Source organism: Clupea harengus, chromosome 15 (genome assembly GCF_900700415.2).
Source record: "Clupea harengus chromosome 15, Ch_v2.0.2, whole genome shotgun sequence".
In the NCBI taxonomy this organism is placed as follows: Eukaryota; Metazoa; Chordata; class Actinopteri; order Clupeiformes; family Clupeidae; genus Clupea; species Clupea harengus.
The window spans coordinates 20558404-20578403 of record NC_045166.1 but is presented as its reverse complement, the minus strand read 5'-3'; the positions used below and the strand labels follow the sequence as shown (position 1 = coordinate 20578403).

Below are 20000 nucleotides of genomic sequence, written 5' to 3'. Positions count from 1 at the left end.
CCCCTCCCTCCACACACACACACAAGCACACACACACACACGCACACGCACAATCCCCACATACACACACAGACACACACACACACACACACACACAAACACACACACACAATCCCCACATACACACACAGACACATCTGAAGTGCTGATTCTGTTGCTGCGAGCGCTAACATTCCTCAATGGCTGTTCTGGTGGGCGTGTTTCAGGAAAGCAGAGATCCAACCACTGGATTTAATATTTGCCCTCATAAATCTTCACGACTCGACACAAATTCATCCCGGTCCTAATGCGCACGCTGCGTTAATTAACATTGCAATCATATTTCTCGCTCAGGATGATAAATCCGTCGAGGAGAAACACAATCAGAAAGTAATTAAAAAAACTAGCGCGACATTAAATTGCTTTCTCTTATTGTAGAATGTTCCATAAGAGTTTCCGACGTATAGGGCGATCCATCCTCTGTGAAGACAGATCGCTTCTCTGTGCGCGCTGAGGATCTGAGACTAGACCCCTGATCTCATACTTCACACCCTCAAGTGAGCTCTATTTTGGATGGATCACCCTTTATGTTGAAAAAATCCATATGGTACACTTTAGAATTAGAGAAAGCAATTTAATGAAAAGGCATTTGATCGATTCACTGTTGATGCTATCCGGTTCCTGTGTGTCATATTACTGATTTATGGGCGAGGTTGGCTACAGACAAATGGTGCTTAAAATGGCAAAACCTCAACTGAACATCATACAGACACACACAGACACACACACACAAACACCTGATGGCTTTTTTCTATGTGCTCACTAATGTGCAACACTAATCCTATAAATCTATCCCTTTCACTACCTAACGGTCTCAGATTTATGTGTGCACATAGTATCTGCACTGGTCTATGTGCATTTCTCCTTGTGGGCATTCCACTGTTAAAGAGAGTTTTTTTTAAGTCTATCTTGCCCCCCACCTATACCACCAGGACGCCTAAAATGCATGTATAGTACGCATCCATATATAGTATGCATAATCTGGGCTGCTGGCCATTTTCCCTGAAGGTGTTTTGTTTGTACTTTGTACTTAATAGCATAGCTACATTGTTACAACTACTACGCAATATTAAGAGCTGCATACATTCATCTCTCGCCCTCTTTTTTTTTTTTTTTTTCTCAATTTCTTCCCCTCAACATACTACCAGTATGTATACATCCGTGTGTGCATGTATGCAGCATGCATAAGGAATATTAGGCTTTGAGCTTTGATCTAAACCTTCCATTAGCATGCAGTCCCCTGTGGTTACATGATCGTGTCGTATATATCACGGCCTCAGGTCCCAGTTCTCAAAGGCTATTAAGAAGACACAGTAGGCTTACGTGGGTCGTGTCTACCTAAGCAATGATAGCCACCCATGCTGTGCAATTCAGCCTATTCATGGGGGAAGTGCAACAAAGCTGAGTAGGAGCTGAATGCAGTGTGTGTGTGTGTGTGTGTGTGTGTGTGTGTGTGTGTGTGTGTGTGCGTATGTTTCTTTCTCAGGCTGTCTGAATGTATGGGGAAGCGGGGGTGGGGCAGAAGGTGATGCTTTCTCAGTACAGGCGTATGCATAGGCACCTCATACATATTTCATTTCACTTGAAATGGTCATTTACACACAAACACACTCACTCACACATTCACACGCACGAAATCCCAAATCAATCATGGACACAGCCACTCAAAGCCAAGTAGAGATACAGAGGCTCTCAAAAATGCAAAGAGGCAGACTTAGTCACAGACACACAAACACACACACATTCACACACATCAAACATACATCCACATTTACATGGATGCAACCACAACATCACCCCCCAACATGCTTACTGACTCACACACACAGACATCAAACATACATCCCATCCTACTCGGATGCAACAACATCCCCACCCCCTCCCCTACCACACTGACTGACACACACACACACACACACACACACACACACACACACACACACACACACACACACACACACACACACACACACACACACACAATGACACACACACACACACACTTGAAAAAATGATTTTGGTGCCCTGGCACAGGTTGGCTAATGAATAAAACAGTGTGGATGTCAAGTCCTCATCCTTATAACTGATGAAATATGCAGTATGCAAACAAGATAAACACACACACACACACACACACACACACACATACATACAAACACACGGACATGGAATTATACACTGATAGAAAAACACAAAAACACACAGGCACAAACACAGACAAACACACAGACAGAGATGCAGACAGAGCAGACAGGCACACGGGCACACACACAAGCACAGACAGACACATAGACAGACACACAGACATAGAAGACAGAGATGCAGACACACACACACAGTAATGGATTCACACCTGCTCTGAGTTCACTTCCTCCGGTGTCCCATCAGAACCTTCCTCTGACTGGGTCGGGTCTTTCTGGTAGTTCACAGCCTGGTACAGGACCTGGGAATGGTGGAGAGAAGCGAAAAATGTGATGTTCCGTCCATTTAATAAAGTTTAAGGTCTAAAATACTAAAAGACACTCTAAAATTCCCAAATTCTACCCATCCTCCATGCTTTAAGTGTAAAGAATGTCAGATTTTCAAAGCAAGCACTAAGATACGTGCTTTCAAAAGGACCTTGAGTTGTAGTGCACCTACACAGGTAGAGTAAAGGCCGTAAAAACTTTAAATCTTTAAGCAAACGTGAATGAAAAGCAGCAGAAGATACAACTGGAGTGAGATTAAGTAATCTGTGTGTCAGAGGGATGAAGACCAACAGGACATTTTTAGCTTTTGCCGTTTCCAGTTGACTAACAAAAGCAGGCCTCATAATTTGGGCGTTGAAGGGGAATTTGGTTGGTAATGTACATGTTACACATGGAGTTTGGTTGGTATTGTGCACATCAGAAAGTTAGATACGAATAGATGAATTGTGAAGCGGACACGCTGTTTCGTTTACATGACTGAATGCCAGCCGACTTGCTGGAGTGGTTTTCTGCGATTCATAAATATTGTAATCCCCCTAACTGGAAGTCTGGAACGGGAACTTTTAAGGTGATAAGATGTGTTACAGAGTCAACGGGAGATAAATATTGATCAGAATCCCCATTTTGTTTTGGTTCGAAAGAGATAATAAAGTTTGGATGGCTCCAGTTCCTGCTGGCCCCGGAACATAAAGAACCTGTCCTATTAAAAACGGTAAAGGTCAGGTATTTAGCAGACGCTTCTGTGGGTGGGGGTGGGGGGAGCTGTGAAAGCTGAAGATTGAGAGGCGAGGGGTGAAAGTTGAGAGGTGAAAGGTTAAAGGTGAGTGTGCACCTGTGTCTCCAGGTTGCTGGATGCGGCCAGAAGGTTCTGGATGCTGGCTGGAGGGCAGTGGGTCAGGGAGAAGGCCATCAGCTTCTGACGCGCAGGCAGGTCCGCATAGCCCTCACACTCCGCCAAACGAGCACACACATCCCAGCCACCGCTGTAACCTACACACACACACACACACACACACACACACACACACACACCTTTAATAAAAGAACAGAGCATTGGCTGGCCATGGTAGGTTGCTGAAAGAAAAAGCTATGATAGTAGCTCTAAGAGATTGTCGAATTTGCCGTTTCAAGCTCCAGTTAATCACTGTAGAGCATCCCCCCACTCTCTCTCTCTTCCTCTCACACACACACACACACACACACACACACACACACACACACACACACACACACACACACACACACACACACACACACTCTTATCTCCTCTTATCAGATGCAGCCCTTAAACTCACTAGCATCCATGTACCCTACAGTTATTAAGATGAGGTTTTTTTAAATCACCGTACTGCCCTGAGATGCTGTACACACACACACACGAAAAAAACCTACACAAATGTATATACATATGTACACAGTTAAACAAACACTCAAACAACACACAAATAAACTCTGTGTGTCTGTGTGTGTGTGTGTGTATTTGTGTGTGTGTGTCTGTGTGTGTGTGTGTGAGCCATTAATAAATGAACAGAGCAATGGCTGGCCATTGTACGCTGCTGAAAGAAAAAAGCTATGATAGTATCTCTAGGAGATTGTTGAATTCACCGTTTCAAGCTCCAGTTAATCACCGTAGGACATCCACCCACTCTCTCTCACACAGACACATAGGCGCGCGCACACACACACACACACACACGTACACACTCTTATATCTCTTCTTTATCAGATGCAGCCATTAAACTCACTAGCATCCATCCACCCTACAGTAATTAAGATTAGGAGTTTTTTTTTTAAGACAATCAGAGCACTGCCCTGAGATGCTGTTCCCACAAACAAACACACACACAGCTTTGAAATGGCGCAGTAAGTGCTAAACACTTTATTTATCATCTCATAAAAACTCAACACACACACACACACACACACACACACACACACACACACATACACACACAAACACACACACACCTCCTTCATCTGCTGGCAGCAGACTATTCAGTTTAAAATTGCTTGTGTTGGAATGGCCTGAGAGCCCACAGAGATAACATCAGGATAAAGAGGTTTACGGCCAGAAAACTGCTCATCTGGAATTAGCCTCAATCCCTCTTTTGCTCCCTCTCTCTCTCTCTCTTCTCTACTTCTCTCTCTCTTTTACACACATCCATACTCATAGACACACACACTCACTCTTTCCCTCTCTCACTCACACACACACACACACACACACACACACACACACACACACACACTTTCACACACACACACACACACTTTCACACACACACACACACACACCTCTCTCTCTCTCCCCACACACACACACACACACACACACACACACAGTGTTGCCTCCCTTATCAAATACCACCGAGACATGAGCTTTTTTAAAGAACCATTACCAAAGTTTTCAAAGGAGAGCTGAAGTAACAGTAACTCAGCCTGACTGCAAATGATTTGGCTGTTGGATGTCTGTGCACTAAAAAGTGAGGGAGGATGGTGCATACTACGGGCACTGCCAGTATGGTGTGTGTGTGTCCAATGAGTGCAGCCTACTGTATGTGGTACGAGTGCAGCCTACTGCTTGTGGCACTATGCTATGACACATTACCTGGAGTAGTTCCTGGCAGTGGCTGTGGGAGGCTGTGATATGAGTCCTATAGCAGAGCACTACTGTGCAGTACGTTACCTAGGGAGGCTGTGGGAGGCTGTGATGTGTGATGTGAGACCTATAGTAGTGCACTACTGTGAAGCGTTACCTAGGGAGGCTGTGATGTGTGACCTATAGTAGTGCACTACTGTGAAGCGTTACCTAGGGAGGCTGTGATGTGTGATGTGTGACCTATAGTAGTGCACTATTGTGCTGTACGTTACCTAGGGAGGCTGTGATGTGTGACCTATAGCAGTGCACTACTGTGCTGTACGTTACCTAGGGAGGCTGTGATGTGTGTCCTATAGTAGTGCACTACTGTGAAGCGTTACCTAGGGAGGCTGTGATGTGTGATGTGTGACCTATAGTAGTGCACTACTGTGCTGTACCTTACTTAGGGAGGCTGTGATGTGTGACCTATAGTAGAGCACTACTGTGAAGCGTTACCTGTGGTCATAAGTTCCTGGCAGTGGCTGTAGGAGGCTTTGTAGTCCTGAACAGTTGCGCCCTGCTCAGCAATAGCGTGAGGACCTGGCCCTTCGTGTTGCCTCGCTGTCACCTGGACACACAAACACAGACAGACAACAAACAAACACAAAAACAAGTAAACAATTCTGAACAACCATGGAACATGAGAGCCTCCGATTTCTTCCTGTGTCTAACGCACTCAGTGGACCCACTTTAGTCTCCTCCCAATCAAGGACACATGGGGAAGCGGAGCCTTAATCAAGAGCAGCACATTAAATCAGTGAATGCTGGTGTGATGTGTGATCATTTGAATGCCTCTTGATCAGCATACCTCCATATAAAGAGAACTGCATACTGGTGGCAAACCATAGCACTGCATTGCTGCAACGCAGGTAGCAGTGCTAACAACACCAGGGTTGGGGGTTCGACACATGGAATCCTATAGACCAGGAGAGAGGGACTGATGACCACACCCACTCATTTCATTAGTCGATGCTATTCTATCTGCTTCAACCCAGGAAGAACAGAAATGACTGCCGACATCTAGATTCCTGGCGCCCAGTTTTGGCACCAAAAAAGCCAATCGCCTGAGCTGCAAATGACTAAAAGTAAACTAAAACCCGACACTGATTTGCCACACTCTTGCATGACTGAAACCAGCTTATGAGAAACACACTTTTTTGGCACCAAAATAGCCAATGCCAACAGGCAGAAGCTAATGAAGCCATGGAGCCTGACCGCCTAGTCGAACACCCAGGATGTGTACAAACCAATGACAAATCTATATGAACGAGCTGCTTTAGACAAAAGTGTTTCTTAAATTAATAAAAATATATAGGGCTGGGCAACGATAACATTTTTTAATCACGATTAATCGCATGATTTCCCTGATTAATCACGATTAATCGCATTTGTATACGCAAAATCCAATAATTAATTCAAAAGTAGTGTATAGCGCACTTTTTATTTTAAATGTTCTGCCATATGAACGAAAGTGCCATAACATTTGTTGTGCAAACACTTTTAACATCAGCATTTTAACACAGCAAACACTTAACGTCAGCATTTTGTATAGTAGCAGTTAAATAAAATAAACACTTTGTGTAAATTCTCAACTTAAACAATGTTATCAAAACAAACACAAAACTAAAGCTTATTGCACTGCAAAGGCATTAATGTTAGAGTGTGGTGAAGCACCAAGAAGTTCACTTGCTGGCAGTTACTCTGCTGTACGTAGTCTGCCGAAGCCTCCCTCCACTGTCTGTTTCGTTGAATGATTTGCAATTATCAAATGTATGTATATATGTCTATGGCGAACTATCGAGATTCTAAGTAACATGGAGACCAAACTTTGTTTGGTACTCCACGTAGATCATAAACCCTTGAATATACAAACGACTCAATTAAATCGGTTGAGAAATGTAAACGCTATAGTGCTTTTTATCCAGCTCCACCGTTCACTTGCGTTTGTTTACAGTCCAGCCTTTACCTTCCCAATATGGCGGCGAGTTGGCACGTCGCAGCAATCATAGACACATATATATATATATATATATTTGACAAACAAACATGGAGAAGGGCATTGCAAGGCAGCAATGCCCTTCTCCATGTTTGTTTATCCGCCCATTCTTTTCCGGTTCCGCAGCAGTCAGCAGCAGACTTTTGCAAAATAAAAGCCTGTGAGCAACAGACTTTTACAATAATAAAATAAATAATAAAACCTGCGTTAACGCGCGATAAAATAATTGTCGGCGTTAATTAATTGATGAGTTAACGCAATAATAACGCGTTAACGTGCCCAGCCCTAAATATATATATATATATATAAAAGGCACTGAAAGGGAACCCTAAACAGAAACCACAGTAACACACGAGAGTAGACCGTGATGGGGAGAGACGGATAAATAAACAGTTTCTGATCTCCAATCTGATTTGACAGTGTCTCCTTACATGAATCAAAGACAAGATCACATCAAAGGGTGAGTAATCATCGCTAATCTTCTCCACCACCATTTATGACGTGATTTTTATGATTTTTTTCATGATTATGATTATTATTATTATTTTCCCCCATGTCTCCCTCTCTAGGATGAGATGAAAGAAAACAGATTGAATTGGGAATGAAGCATCCACACATTTAATTTATTTAAACATTTAATGCTGATGCTTTCTTGCAAATAAATAATTTTGGATTCATTTTCTTATTTATGTGATGTGCTTCACTTTCTTCAAACACACACACACACACACACACACACACACACAGCGTCCCTGTGACGTTGGGCTCTTTGATCTCACTGTGTGTGTGTGTGTATGTGTGTGTGTGTGTGTGTGTGAGTCTGGCCGTAAATAACTGCAGGAGTCTGAGTTTCTCATCTGAGTCCTTCCGGAACGGCGCGATGAGTCTCTCATAGTGTCTCTCCATGTCACTTAACACCCCAAACTGCACATCAAAGACGGGGCTAATGTGGTGGGGAGCACAGTGGACACAGGGACATAGGAAGCGAAAGAGTGATTAGAGATAGAGAGAGAGAGAGAGAGAGAGAGAGAGAGAGAGAGAGAGGGAGAAAGAGGAGGGAGGGAGGGAGAGGAGGACAGAGGGAACATAAAACAATATACAAAGAGACAGACCTTAACGGAGAGAGATAGACAGATAGATGGAGTGACGGGGAGAGAGATGGAGACAGTGAATGTGAAAGAGAGAGAAATAATGAGGGAGGAAGAGAGGAAGAGGGAGGTGCAGAGGGAGAGAAAGAATGTAGACAACACATAAAGACACAAAGACAGACACTGAGAGACAGAGAGATAGAGAGATAGATGGCAAGCGAGATGGAGGGAGTGAGCGAGAGTGAGGAAGAGAGAGAGGCGAGAGATGCAGGAACAGAGATAGAGAGACCAGAAGAAAAATAAAAATGGAGAGATAGATAGAGCTAGAAATAGCAAGGTTGAGAGATAAAGACAGAAAGAGAGATGGGGGAGTGAGGTGGAGAGAGAGAGAGAGAGAGAGAAAGAAAAAACAGAGATGGACAGACAGAGATGAGATAGAGAGAGTGAAGGAGCAAGGCAGAGAGAAAGATATAGAGAGTGAGATGGAGAGAGGGAGAAGGAGAGAGAGATAGGGCGAGTGAGAGATAGAGAGAGTGAGAAGGAGAGAGATAGAGAGAGTGATAAGGAGAGAGAGATAGGGCGAGTGAGAGATAGAGAGAGGGAGAAGGAGAGAGAGATAGGGCGAGTGAGAGATAGAGAGAGTGAGAAGGAGAGAGATAGAGAGAGTGAGAAGGAGAGAGATAGAGAGAGTGAGAAGGAGAGAGATAGAGAGTGAGATGGAGAGAGGGAGAAAGAAAGAGAGATAGAGAGAGTGAGATGGAGAGAGGGAGAAGGAAAGAGAGATAGAGAGAGTGAGAAGGAGAGAGAGATAGAGAGAGTGAGAAGGAGAGATATTGATATGATGGTGATCCTCCTTTGAGTGCTGGGGGAAGGGGCTGGGAGTGAGATGCCTTACAGCATCAGTGATCACAGGGCGTACACCAGCACTGATCGCTCTTCATTAGACACACTCAAACAGCTCACACTCACCTCATGAATCAGATAACCGTGTGTGTGTGTGTGTGTGTGTGTGTGTGTGTGTGTGTGTGGCGGGGGGGGGGGGGGGGGGGGGGGGGGGTCATGAAGATGCATGGAGGGTGTGTGAGTTTGTATGCCAATGCTAGGGGAATGTTTCCTATTAGCATTTACAACTGATGTGGATGTGTGAGTCTGTGTGTGTGTGTGTGTGCAATACATGTGCCTTTGTGAGTCTATATGCAAGTCTGCGTGTGCATGTGTGTGTGTGTGTACACATACGTTCTTAATGAGTATGCAGAAAAAATCTCTTGCCTGCACTCGACCCCCTCACCCAGCCAGTACTCCTCTTAACTCAACTCCTAGCCACACACACACACAGTACTCCTCTCTACTCAGCTCCTAGTCACACACACACACACACACACACACACAGTACTCCTCTCTACTCAACTCCTAGTCACACACACACACACACAGTACTCCTCTCCACTCAACTCCTAGTCACACACACACAGTACTCCTCTCCACTCAACTCCTAGTCACACACACACAGTACTCCTCTCTACTCAACTCCTAGTCACACACACACACACACAGTACTCCTCTCTACTCAACTCCTAGTCACACACACACACACACACACAGTACTCCTCTCTACTCAGCTCCTAGTCACACACACACAGAGTACTCCTCTCCACTCAACTTCTAGTCACACACACAGTACTCCTCTCTACTCAACTCCTAGTCACACACACACACACACACACACACAACTCCCCTCTACTCAACTCCTAGTCACACACACACACACACACACACACAGTACTCCTCTCTACTCAGCTCCTAGTCACACACACACACACAGTACTCCTCTCCACTCAACTTCTAGTCACACACACAGTACTCCTCTCTACTCAACTCCTAGTCACACACACACACACACACACACACACACACACACACACACAACTCCCCTCTACTCAACTCCTAGTCTCACACACACACACACACACACACACACACACACCACAGTACTCCTCTCTACTCAGCTCCTAGTCACACACACACACACAGTACTCCTCTCCACTCAACTTCTAGTCACACACACAGTACTCCTCTCTACTCAACTCCTAGTCACACACACACACACACACACACACACACACACACACCTCCCCTCTACTCAACTCCTAGTCTCACACACACACACACACACACACACACACACACACACAGTACTCCTCTCTACTCAGCTCCTAGTCACACACACACACACAGTACTCCTCTCCACTCAACTTCTAGTCACACACACAGTACTCCTCTCTACTCAACTCCTAGTCACACACACACACACACACACACACACACACACACACACACACACACACACACAGTACTCCTCTCTACTCAACTCCTAGTCACACACACACACACACACACACACACAGACGGTACTCCTCTCCACTCTACTCCTAGTGCTCTATACCCCTCTGTATTTCTTTACAGTATGCTGCAGCGCTCTATACACCTCTGTATTTCTTTACTGTATGCTGCCATGCTCTATAAAGCTACATGTACAGTCTTCTACAGTGATCTGGCATGATGTAGTTATCTATAGCTCTCTATAATGCTCTATAACACACCTCTATATATGTAGTCATCTGTAGTGATTTAATGATCTGTGTGTGTCTAATGCTCTAACACACCTCTATATATGTAGTCATCTGTAGTAATCTAGCTTTGTGTGTCTATAATGCTCTATAATACACCTCTCTGTGCCGTGTTTTTCTCCATGGCTCTCTGTAGTATGCAGCTCTAAGCCCCCTGCGCTCACAGGACCCTGGCTGGTGACATTAGCATGCAGGGCAGCAGGCGGTGAGATCCAGAGAGGAGTCTCCAGTGGGGTTCAACCCAAACCTTCACAGACGCAAGCCTGGAAGTCAGCAGCCACTTGAAAGCAAGAGAGGGAGAGGGGATGCGAATGCTGGGAAAGAGTACTTCACACACACAAGGGCAACAATGCACACACACACACACACACACACACACGATGATGATTTTATGATTTTTTCTTGCTGGGCTGGTAAAGAACTTATTTTACCGGACAAATTTGGCGCATCTTCCTGGCGCATCTTTCAATAACAATCTTAACTTCACCATCTTACACACACACACACACAGAGGTGGGAGAAAAAACTGTCAGGCAGGATATTATCACGACACAGCAGCACAAAGTATCACAATATTTATTTATTTAATATGATTTAAATCTTATTTTGGTACATGCGTCTACTCTGATAAAACTGCTTCTGAAGTCAACAAGATGCCACAAGGCCTCGTTCTTCTCTTGCATCACCGCGGAAATGAGAAAGGAAGTCAGAGTCGAGAACACGTTCACCGCGCCCCACCGTACGAAACGTGAAAAATGGGAGAAATAAATCACAGTGTTAGAAGTAAAGGATCACAATAATATAGTACCGTGACCCAAATGTTTTGACAGTAGCGTTGCCTCTGTGGAAATATCCACACACACACGGCAAAAGACACACACACACACACACACACACACACACACACACACACACACACACACACACACATCCTCCGCATTCACAGACCTATCATTTTCAGATGCATCCATAACGAGGCGTGATGCGTCCGTCATTCAGCTGTGATTCATCACTGCTCCTCTGGTTCACCAAACACCACCCCTACCCTGACTCACCCGCCCCTCCCCGCTGTAGGTGTGCGCTACGAGTCGATGCGCAGTGTACGATGCAATATTAATCGCTCCAAACCCCACGCCACAGCCATCTTCAAAAGAAACGGCCCCGGTACTAATAGATGCCATTTTAAGTGTGAATCCATCACCGTGTGCCGTATTGACAGACAGTTATTGACAAGTTCCTTAACCTGATGAATGACGCCGCATTCAAAGTGGTGAGACTAGCACCGCTAATGACCAAGGGCAAGGGTGACATTTGGCGACCTTTTTCCTAATTCCGCTCTCCAAACACAGCTTAGCTTATTCCTTTTGATGGGAGTTCATTTCAATCTTCAGTCATCAATTATGAAGCAGTCAGGCCTCCCTCCTTTACAGATGCAACAACTCCACTCAGAGGTGACTTGGTTTCACTGGCATATTAACCATCTCTCCCTATATGTTTACTTACAGCTTATTACATGATATACAATGTTTACTACAATCTTATTACATTGGTATAGAGTATTTACTAACAGATTATTACATTGCATTAAAGCTGACAAAGAATCACTGTAATATGTTGGAAAACCTTTGTTAAAAGTGTATTACATGTGAATAAAGCATTCATAACGTATTAATAACATGTTGGTGCCTCACCTGCCACACGCAGAAGTCTGGCCAGCTCCAGTAGAGTGGTGGCCTGGCGGTAAGCAGAGGGGCACTGGGACACACACTCCTTTATCAGGGAGAGACGGTCCTCACGGAGACGAACTGCAGGGAGAGAAGAGAACGACGACAGTGCGTGAGTGAATGACTGAGTGAGAACAGGTTAGTTGTGGTAACTGAATTTGACCAGCGTGAAATTTTGTTGGATTGGTACTGACGTATTGGTACTGAGATGGAAGAAGAAAGTGAACTAGAGATGCATTTCCACCAAGAAAATGCAAAGTGTGATTACTCAACAGCAGAGGATCACAAAAAAAAACCTTGCCCATCAAATGACAGATTATACAGCCCTAATGCTGATTATAACAATAATCTTTTCTGCTTTAAGCACCCTGATAAGCCCCGTGTTTGTATCAGTAAGCTACACAGTGATATACACAGTGATATCAGTAAGTCTCACAGTGATATAAGGCTACCCAGGCCTAATTCCAAGATTTTTGTTTTTGTTTTTACCACCATAACATCTTCTGGCTGCAATTAACAAGCCTGTCTACACCCCTTAACACGTTCGATTTCCCCAATGCAATTTAGTTTGAGGTGGTATGATGATGTAGGCTAGCCCACATGTAAAGTTCAGCAAGCTGATCATTGCTATAGCCCAACAAGAACACCTTTGAGGGTGGGCATACAACACTTTAGAAGAAGAACACATAGGCTGTAATGCAATGTGGTGCTGTAAAGAGTTTATGCTGACATTGCAGCACATAAAACTGTGCTGTTGTGGTCTCCCTTCCCCAGTTAAAATGAACCCCAGTACATCCATAACACCCCTAGTTAGGAAGTAGTTGTCCGAGAGAAAGAGAGAGAGAGAAATAAATACTGTTTTGGTGCTTGTATTTGTCCAACATTACATTAAAAGGATTAGTTCTGGCATATTTGAGAAGGACAGAGAGAGAGAGAGAGAAAGAGAGAGAGAGGGACAGAGAGAAAGAGCGAGATAGAGAAATAATGTTTTGGTGCTTGTATTTGTCAAACATCACATTAAAAGGATTAGTGCTGACATATTTGAGAGGGACCGAGAGAGGGAGAGAGAGAGAGAGAGAGAGAGACAGAAAGAAAGAAAGAAAGAGAGAGAGAGAGAGAGAGAGTAATGAGAAAAAGTGTGCGAGTGAGAGAAATGTCTGCATTAGATTCAGATTCAAATAGCTTTATTGACATGACTGCTATGGTTACAGTATTGTCAAAGCATTTAAAATAATAATAATAATAATAATAATAATAATAATAATTAAAAAAAACAAAAAAAAAACAGTGACAATAAAAACAAACTGCTGGAGGTCTCTATCTCTATGAGCAGAAAAACATGCATGAAAACCTACATTACTGCACAACAGTGTGTCTGGAGTGTGTGTGTGTGTGTGTGTGTGTGTGTGTGTGTGTGTGGTGTGTGTGTGTGTGTGTGTGTGTGTGTGTGTGTGTGTGTGTGTGTGTGTGTGTGTGTGTGGGTGGGTGTGTGTGTGTGTGTGTTTTCAATCAATTCATTTATTTTACTGATGAGGTGACTCCCTTTCTCTATGGCAGGCATCCACATATCTGGCATGCAATGTGTACTAATGCATTAGTTCCACTGCTTGTATTTGTCCAGCGTGATGTTGATTCGAGTTGAATGTAACCAAGAGAAAGCATGTCTAATTCAAACTGACAGCTGAGACCACTAACACTGCATGGCCTGTGTACAGCAGTCCGCAGCACAACACATCGCTATGACAGTGACTTAGAGGAGTTGCTATGTTGGTAGATGTGACTCGTTCCAATGAAGGATTCATTGATTTCATCATCACATTCAAAAAAGAGAGAACAAAGAGGAAGATTGAGGTTGACTAAGAGATCAAGACAGAAAGAGAGAGAAGATGTAGAAACTTTTTGCAAACAACACAAACAACAAACAAACACACAAACAATCAAACCATCAGAACAAACAAACACTCTACACACAAACATAGACATTTGGATACTCATTATACAGTTCAATGGACACAAAATATTGGCACCCCTGCAACTTCTGTCAGATAATGCACCACTTCACCCAGAAAATTGTTTGCAATTACAAATGCTTGGTATTCACATCTTTATTTATTTGTCTGCATTGGAACAACGACAAAAAATCTGAGAAAAAAAATGCCAAATCTGACATGATTCCACACAAAACTCCGCTAAACTTAATATTTGGAAGCACACCCTTGGAAAAATTACTGAAATCAATCGCTTCCTGTAACCATGAATGAGTGACTTACACCTCTCTACTGGAATTTTGGACCACTCTTCTTTTGCCAACTCCAGGGTGCCTTCTCCCAACTGCTGTTTTGAGATCATGCCACAGGTGTGCTATGGGATTAAAATCTGGACTCCTCTCGGCCACTTCAGAACTCTCTAGTGCTTTGTCTTAACCCTTTCTGGGTGCTTTTTGAAGTGTGCTTTGGGTCATTGTCCTGCTGGAAGACCCATGTCCTCTGACGGAGACCCAGCTTTCTGACAAAAATGATTTGGTAGTCCTCAGATTTTCTAATGCCATGCACACAGTCAAGGCATTGGGTTCCAGAAGCAGCAAAGCAACCCCCAAAACATCTGTGAACCTCCACCCATGTTGACTGTAGGGGACCGTGTTCTTTTCTTTGAAGGCCTCATTTCGTTTTCTGTAAACTGCTTTACCAAAAAGCTCTACTTTAGTCTCCACAGGACGTTCTCCCAGAATGATTTAGGCTTCCCCTGGTAAGTTTTGTCAAACTCCATTTTTTTATGTCTCTGTGTCAGCAGTGGGGACCTCCTGGGTCTCCTACCATAGCATCCCATTTCATTCAAATGGCAACGGATAGTGCGAGCTGACACTGTCGTACCCTGTGTCTGCAGGGCAGCTTGAATTTGTTTTGAAGTTGTTATAGGTTTTTTATCCACCATTCGAACAATCCTTTGTTGCATTCTGTCATCATTTTTTCTCTTCCTTCAACATCCAGGGAGGTTAGCGACAATGCCATGGGCTGTAAACTTCTGGATGACACTACGCACAGTGGACACAGGAACATTAAGATCTCCGGAGATGGACTTGTGGCCTTGAGATTGTCCATGATTTTCTACAATTTTGGTTCTCAAATCCTCAGACAATTATTTGCTCTTCTTTCTTTTCTCCATGCTCAGTGCGGTACACACAACAGAAACACAACACAAAGGTTGAGTCAACTTTGCTCCATTTTAACTGGTTGCAAATGTAATTTCTATACAACCAGCATCTGTGACTTGCCACAGGTGAGTTTAAATACAAATTAAAGGAGCATTACATGCTTGAAATACAATTATTTCCTACAATTTTGAAAAGGTGCCAATAATTTTGTCCAGTCCACTTTTGGAGATTTGTGTGGAATCATGTCAGATTTGGCTTTTCTTCTCTGCTTTTTTTTAGTTGTTCCAATGCAAACCATAGAAATCAACATAAGAATACCAAAGCATTTGTAATTGAAACAATTTTCTAGGGAGAATTGGTATATTATCTAACAGAAGTGCAGGGGTGCCAATATTTTTGTCCATGACTGTATGTTGTCGTTGGACAACTGATTTCACTACGCCAGTGTATGGTGATTTACATATTGAAGGCAGAAATAGCAACTCTGTGTGGGTATGCGTGTGTTTGTGTGTGTGTGTGTGTGTTTAAAAGAGATCGTGTGAGTCCCCTTGAGTGTTACCCATCATGGTGTTTCATTCCATTACTGGTCAGGGGAAAAAAATGATGGTTATTCTTTACTCCGTACTGGATAAGCATTGGATCCTTTAACAGTAAAGACGTACAAATATGTTGCCCCAATAAAATGTATTTATACTTGAGATTCAGAGCGAGAGAGACACAAAGACAGTAGAAAAGGGAAAGCAAGAGTACAAGGATGTGGGGGGTGGGGGTAGGGTAGGGACACAGACACAGACACAGAGAGAAAAAGAGAGATGACCTTAAAAGCATTAGCCATCTACTGTCTCTCGTGGTAAAATATTCATCTCAGCTAAGATCACTTAGTGTGTGTGTGTGTGTGTGTGTGTAAGAGAGAGAGTGAGAGAGAGTGGGTGTGTGTCTGTGTGTGTGTGTGTAAGAGAGAGAGTGAGAGAGAGTGGGTGTGTGTCTGTGTGTGTGTGTGTGTGTGTGTGTGTGTGTGTGTGTGTGTGTGTGTGTGTGTGTGTGTGTGATGTGTGTGTGTGTGTGTGTGAATAAGTGAGTATGTAGGAGTGTATAAGTGCATGTATGAGGATGTCAGTGTGATTCTCTGGATGGGGGAGACCTGAGTTCAAGAATGAATCAATACATGCCCCTTTTAGCGCGTCACCTTTTCTAGTACTCCGGAGTCATTGATATCTTTCTCTGGTTGTTTGTGTGTGTGTGTGCGTGCGTGCGTTGCGTTGTATGTGTGTGCGTATAAGTATGTGTATATAATAGGGATGCACGATAATATCGGCACGACATCGTAATCTGCAGATAAAAGCTTCAAAACTTAATTATCGGCATCTGCAGATATGAACATTTCTGCTGATGTACCTGGCCGATAAGGTGACGTTCAAATTATGCGCACGCGAAGCAAATGTTTTGGTTACTATGAGCGCCAACAACGTAATTCAACACGTCGGCTGTGTGGCAGTACTTCACAGTATCAGAGGATGTTGACATGTTATTTGTCAGGAAACTTTTCAGGAGATTGAAGAGGAGACTACAGCTTGGCCGTAACGTAGGTTGCATGCATAGATGCAGACCACCTGCGTGCAACGCTTTGCAACATTACCTGTCGCGCGCTAATAGAAGTTAATAAGTTGCTAGTTAGCTAGAAAACACTAGCTAGTTAACTTGCATGCTACGTGACACCAGCGAAGTTTGATGAGCTCATTTGACGGGATGTGAAACGTTATGTCACGAGCCCACGCTATCTGTACATGGCTTACTTTTGCATATATGGAATTTATATAGCTAACTTGGCAATAACGTTACATAGATTAGTCTAGAAATCCTAGAAGGGATGTTATTAAACTGTAAGTCAGTTAACCAACGTTAGCTTGCCAAGTTACATTTCCAGAGTGTAGTTGTTCAAGTTCAAGGAGGTACTGTTCAAGTATGAAAATTTGTGACGTGAAAATATAAATAAATCTGCCATATTTGAAATCATTTCAATAGTTTTCATGAGTGAATGTCTATTTCTAAAATGATACAAATCAAGTTTGTAATGTCCCGTATCTACAGCAATACCCTATCATAATAACAGATTAATTCTAGTACAGGAGAGACTTTTCAATAATTAAAAAAGCCAAAGGTGTATATATCGGTATCGGCATCGGCAATCGGCCAAAATGAGCTTGTAAATATCGCGCATATCGGATATCGGCCTAAAATTCAATATCGTGCATCCCTAGTATATAAGAAGTTGCCTGTCAGCAACACCCTGTGACTTTGCTGAGGTGCTTTCTGGGAAAGAGAAAGAGATACAACACCCAAGGTCTCTCTCTCTCTCGTTCTAACACACACACACACACACACACACACACCAGCTGTTTCTCTGAACAATATAAATGAAAAGATAAGGAGAATGCTGATGTAATCAAACACCAAGTACCCATTGACAAAAAAAAAAACATTTATCGCAAAAAGATTAAGAAAGGTACCATGAATTCTACAGAGTCAACAGACTGGTAAAATACTTCTTAAAACCTGTTGTCTGTGTAGTTTATTTTTGAATAAGAAGCTTCGTACGCATTTCAGGCAGCATTTTCTCTAAAGAGAAAAAACGAACAACAACTTAGTACCAACAGATGTCCTTTAATGTGTAGCACACTTTAACAATAGAGAGGCTTGTTTTGCATCGCAGGTAGCAAATTATTTTGGCACCTTGAGAGCCAGTGGGCTTTTAACAGCAGAATTGTTCAGCACTAACACAGACACACACACAAACACCCTGAACAGTAAACAGTTGTGTTTTCACACACACACACACACACACACACAAACAAACACCCTGAACAGTAAACAGTTGTGTTTTCACACACACACACACACACACACACACACACACACACACACACACACACACACATATGAAACACACACACACCTTGTAAGGGGAGGATTTTGACGTTGAAGTCCTCCAGTCGAGAGAGAGCGCTGATGAGGTCCAACTCCTCAGACACCACGGAAGGGCAGTCAGCGATCAGCAATAGACACGACCTGAAGTGTACACACACAATACAAGTTCAAATGATAAGAAAAAGGCTTCACTGATGTTACTGACGTGTTCATAAAAAACACAATGAACTCCCATCTCGCACTACTTTCCCCCTGCACACAAACACACACACACTCACTCACACACATTCTGAAGTTTTTTTTAAATCCTCATCTATTTTTTCTGTATCCCTCATCGCCTTCCATCTCTCTATTCTCCCTCTCTCTCTATTGCACTAGGACGCAGCCAAACAGCTGTTCCTAAACTCTGGTCATTTGATCTTTTTTTTTTTTCATTTTCTTTTCCCACACAAGTGCTTTATAGTGTGCGTAACATTGAAGGGAGAAATGGGTGCTTTTGATGCTGCTCCTGCCAAACAAGTTGCATTAAACACATCCTCCGACCAACACAGTAATTCACAACACATGGAGAATCTAGGGATTAGACACAGGATGCTGTCTGTGTGTGTGTCTGTGTGTGTCTGTGTGTGTCTGTGTGTGTCTGTGTGTGTCTGTGTGTGTCTGTGTGTGTCTGTGTGTGTCTGTGTGTGTCTGTGTGTGTCTGTGTGTGTCTGTGTGTGTCTGTGTGTGTGTGTTTAGATATGGGCGGTTTAACAGTACTCTCGTCCCTGCCTTGGCAAGATGAAATATAAAACGGGAAAATAATTATTTCAAGTGAATAGATACATAATAACCTGCTGTAGGAGTTTGCGTTGGTGGCATGGCCCTGAGCCCAGTAGTCTCTCTCTCTCACACACACACACACACACACATAATACACACACACACACACACACACACACACACACACAACAGATGCCTGTCTGTCACCTTCAGCACACTCTTCATAGACAGGTGTTGGAGAGAACAAACTAAGAGTGTTTCTGGCAGGCCGTTATCACAGTGCTTGTACTGAACTGTGTCCAAATGAAAGATGGCTCCTAAGCAATCAGGGTGTTGGTGGCTAGAAGGACTACTGTGGAGGGTGGATTTCCTTGAACATCCACTTAAATGTAAATCATACATTTTAGCATTATCATATTATTTTACACCCATCAGCAATCATTTATGATGAAACTTTGCAAGAAGTTTATGAGGGGCTCTAACAAGAAGCTCTAAAAACACACTTAAAGGGTCTGCATGTATGTGTGTATGTGTGTGTGTGTGTGTGTGTGTGTGTGTGTGTGTGTGTGTGTGTGTGTGTGT

General features: G+C 43.3%; 1 protein-coding gene across 1 annotated transcript in view; it reads right to left on the bottom strand.

Annotated features, from left to right (window-relative positions):
- nbas (NBAS subunit of NRZ tethering complex) overlaps positions 1–20000 on the bottom strand; it is a 116638-nt gene that overhangs the window by 33212 nt on the left and 63426 nt on the right. Inside the window, exons 31-36 of the mRNA XM_031581229.2 lie at positions 18685–18797; positions 12548–12661; positions 5686–5713; positions 5602–5654; positions 3340–3497; positions 2393–2482 (exon numbers count right to left, since the gene is read on the bottom strand). Coding sequence (XP_031437089.1) covers positions 2393–2482; positions 3340–3497; positions 5602–5654; positions 5686–5713; positions 12548–12661; positions 18685–18797 — 556 coding nt within the window. The remainder of the gene's footprint in view (positions 1–2392; positions 2483–3339; positions 3498–5601; positions 5655–5685; positions 5714–12547; positions 12662–18684; positions 18798–20000) is intronic.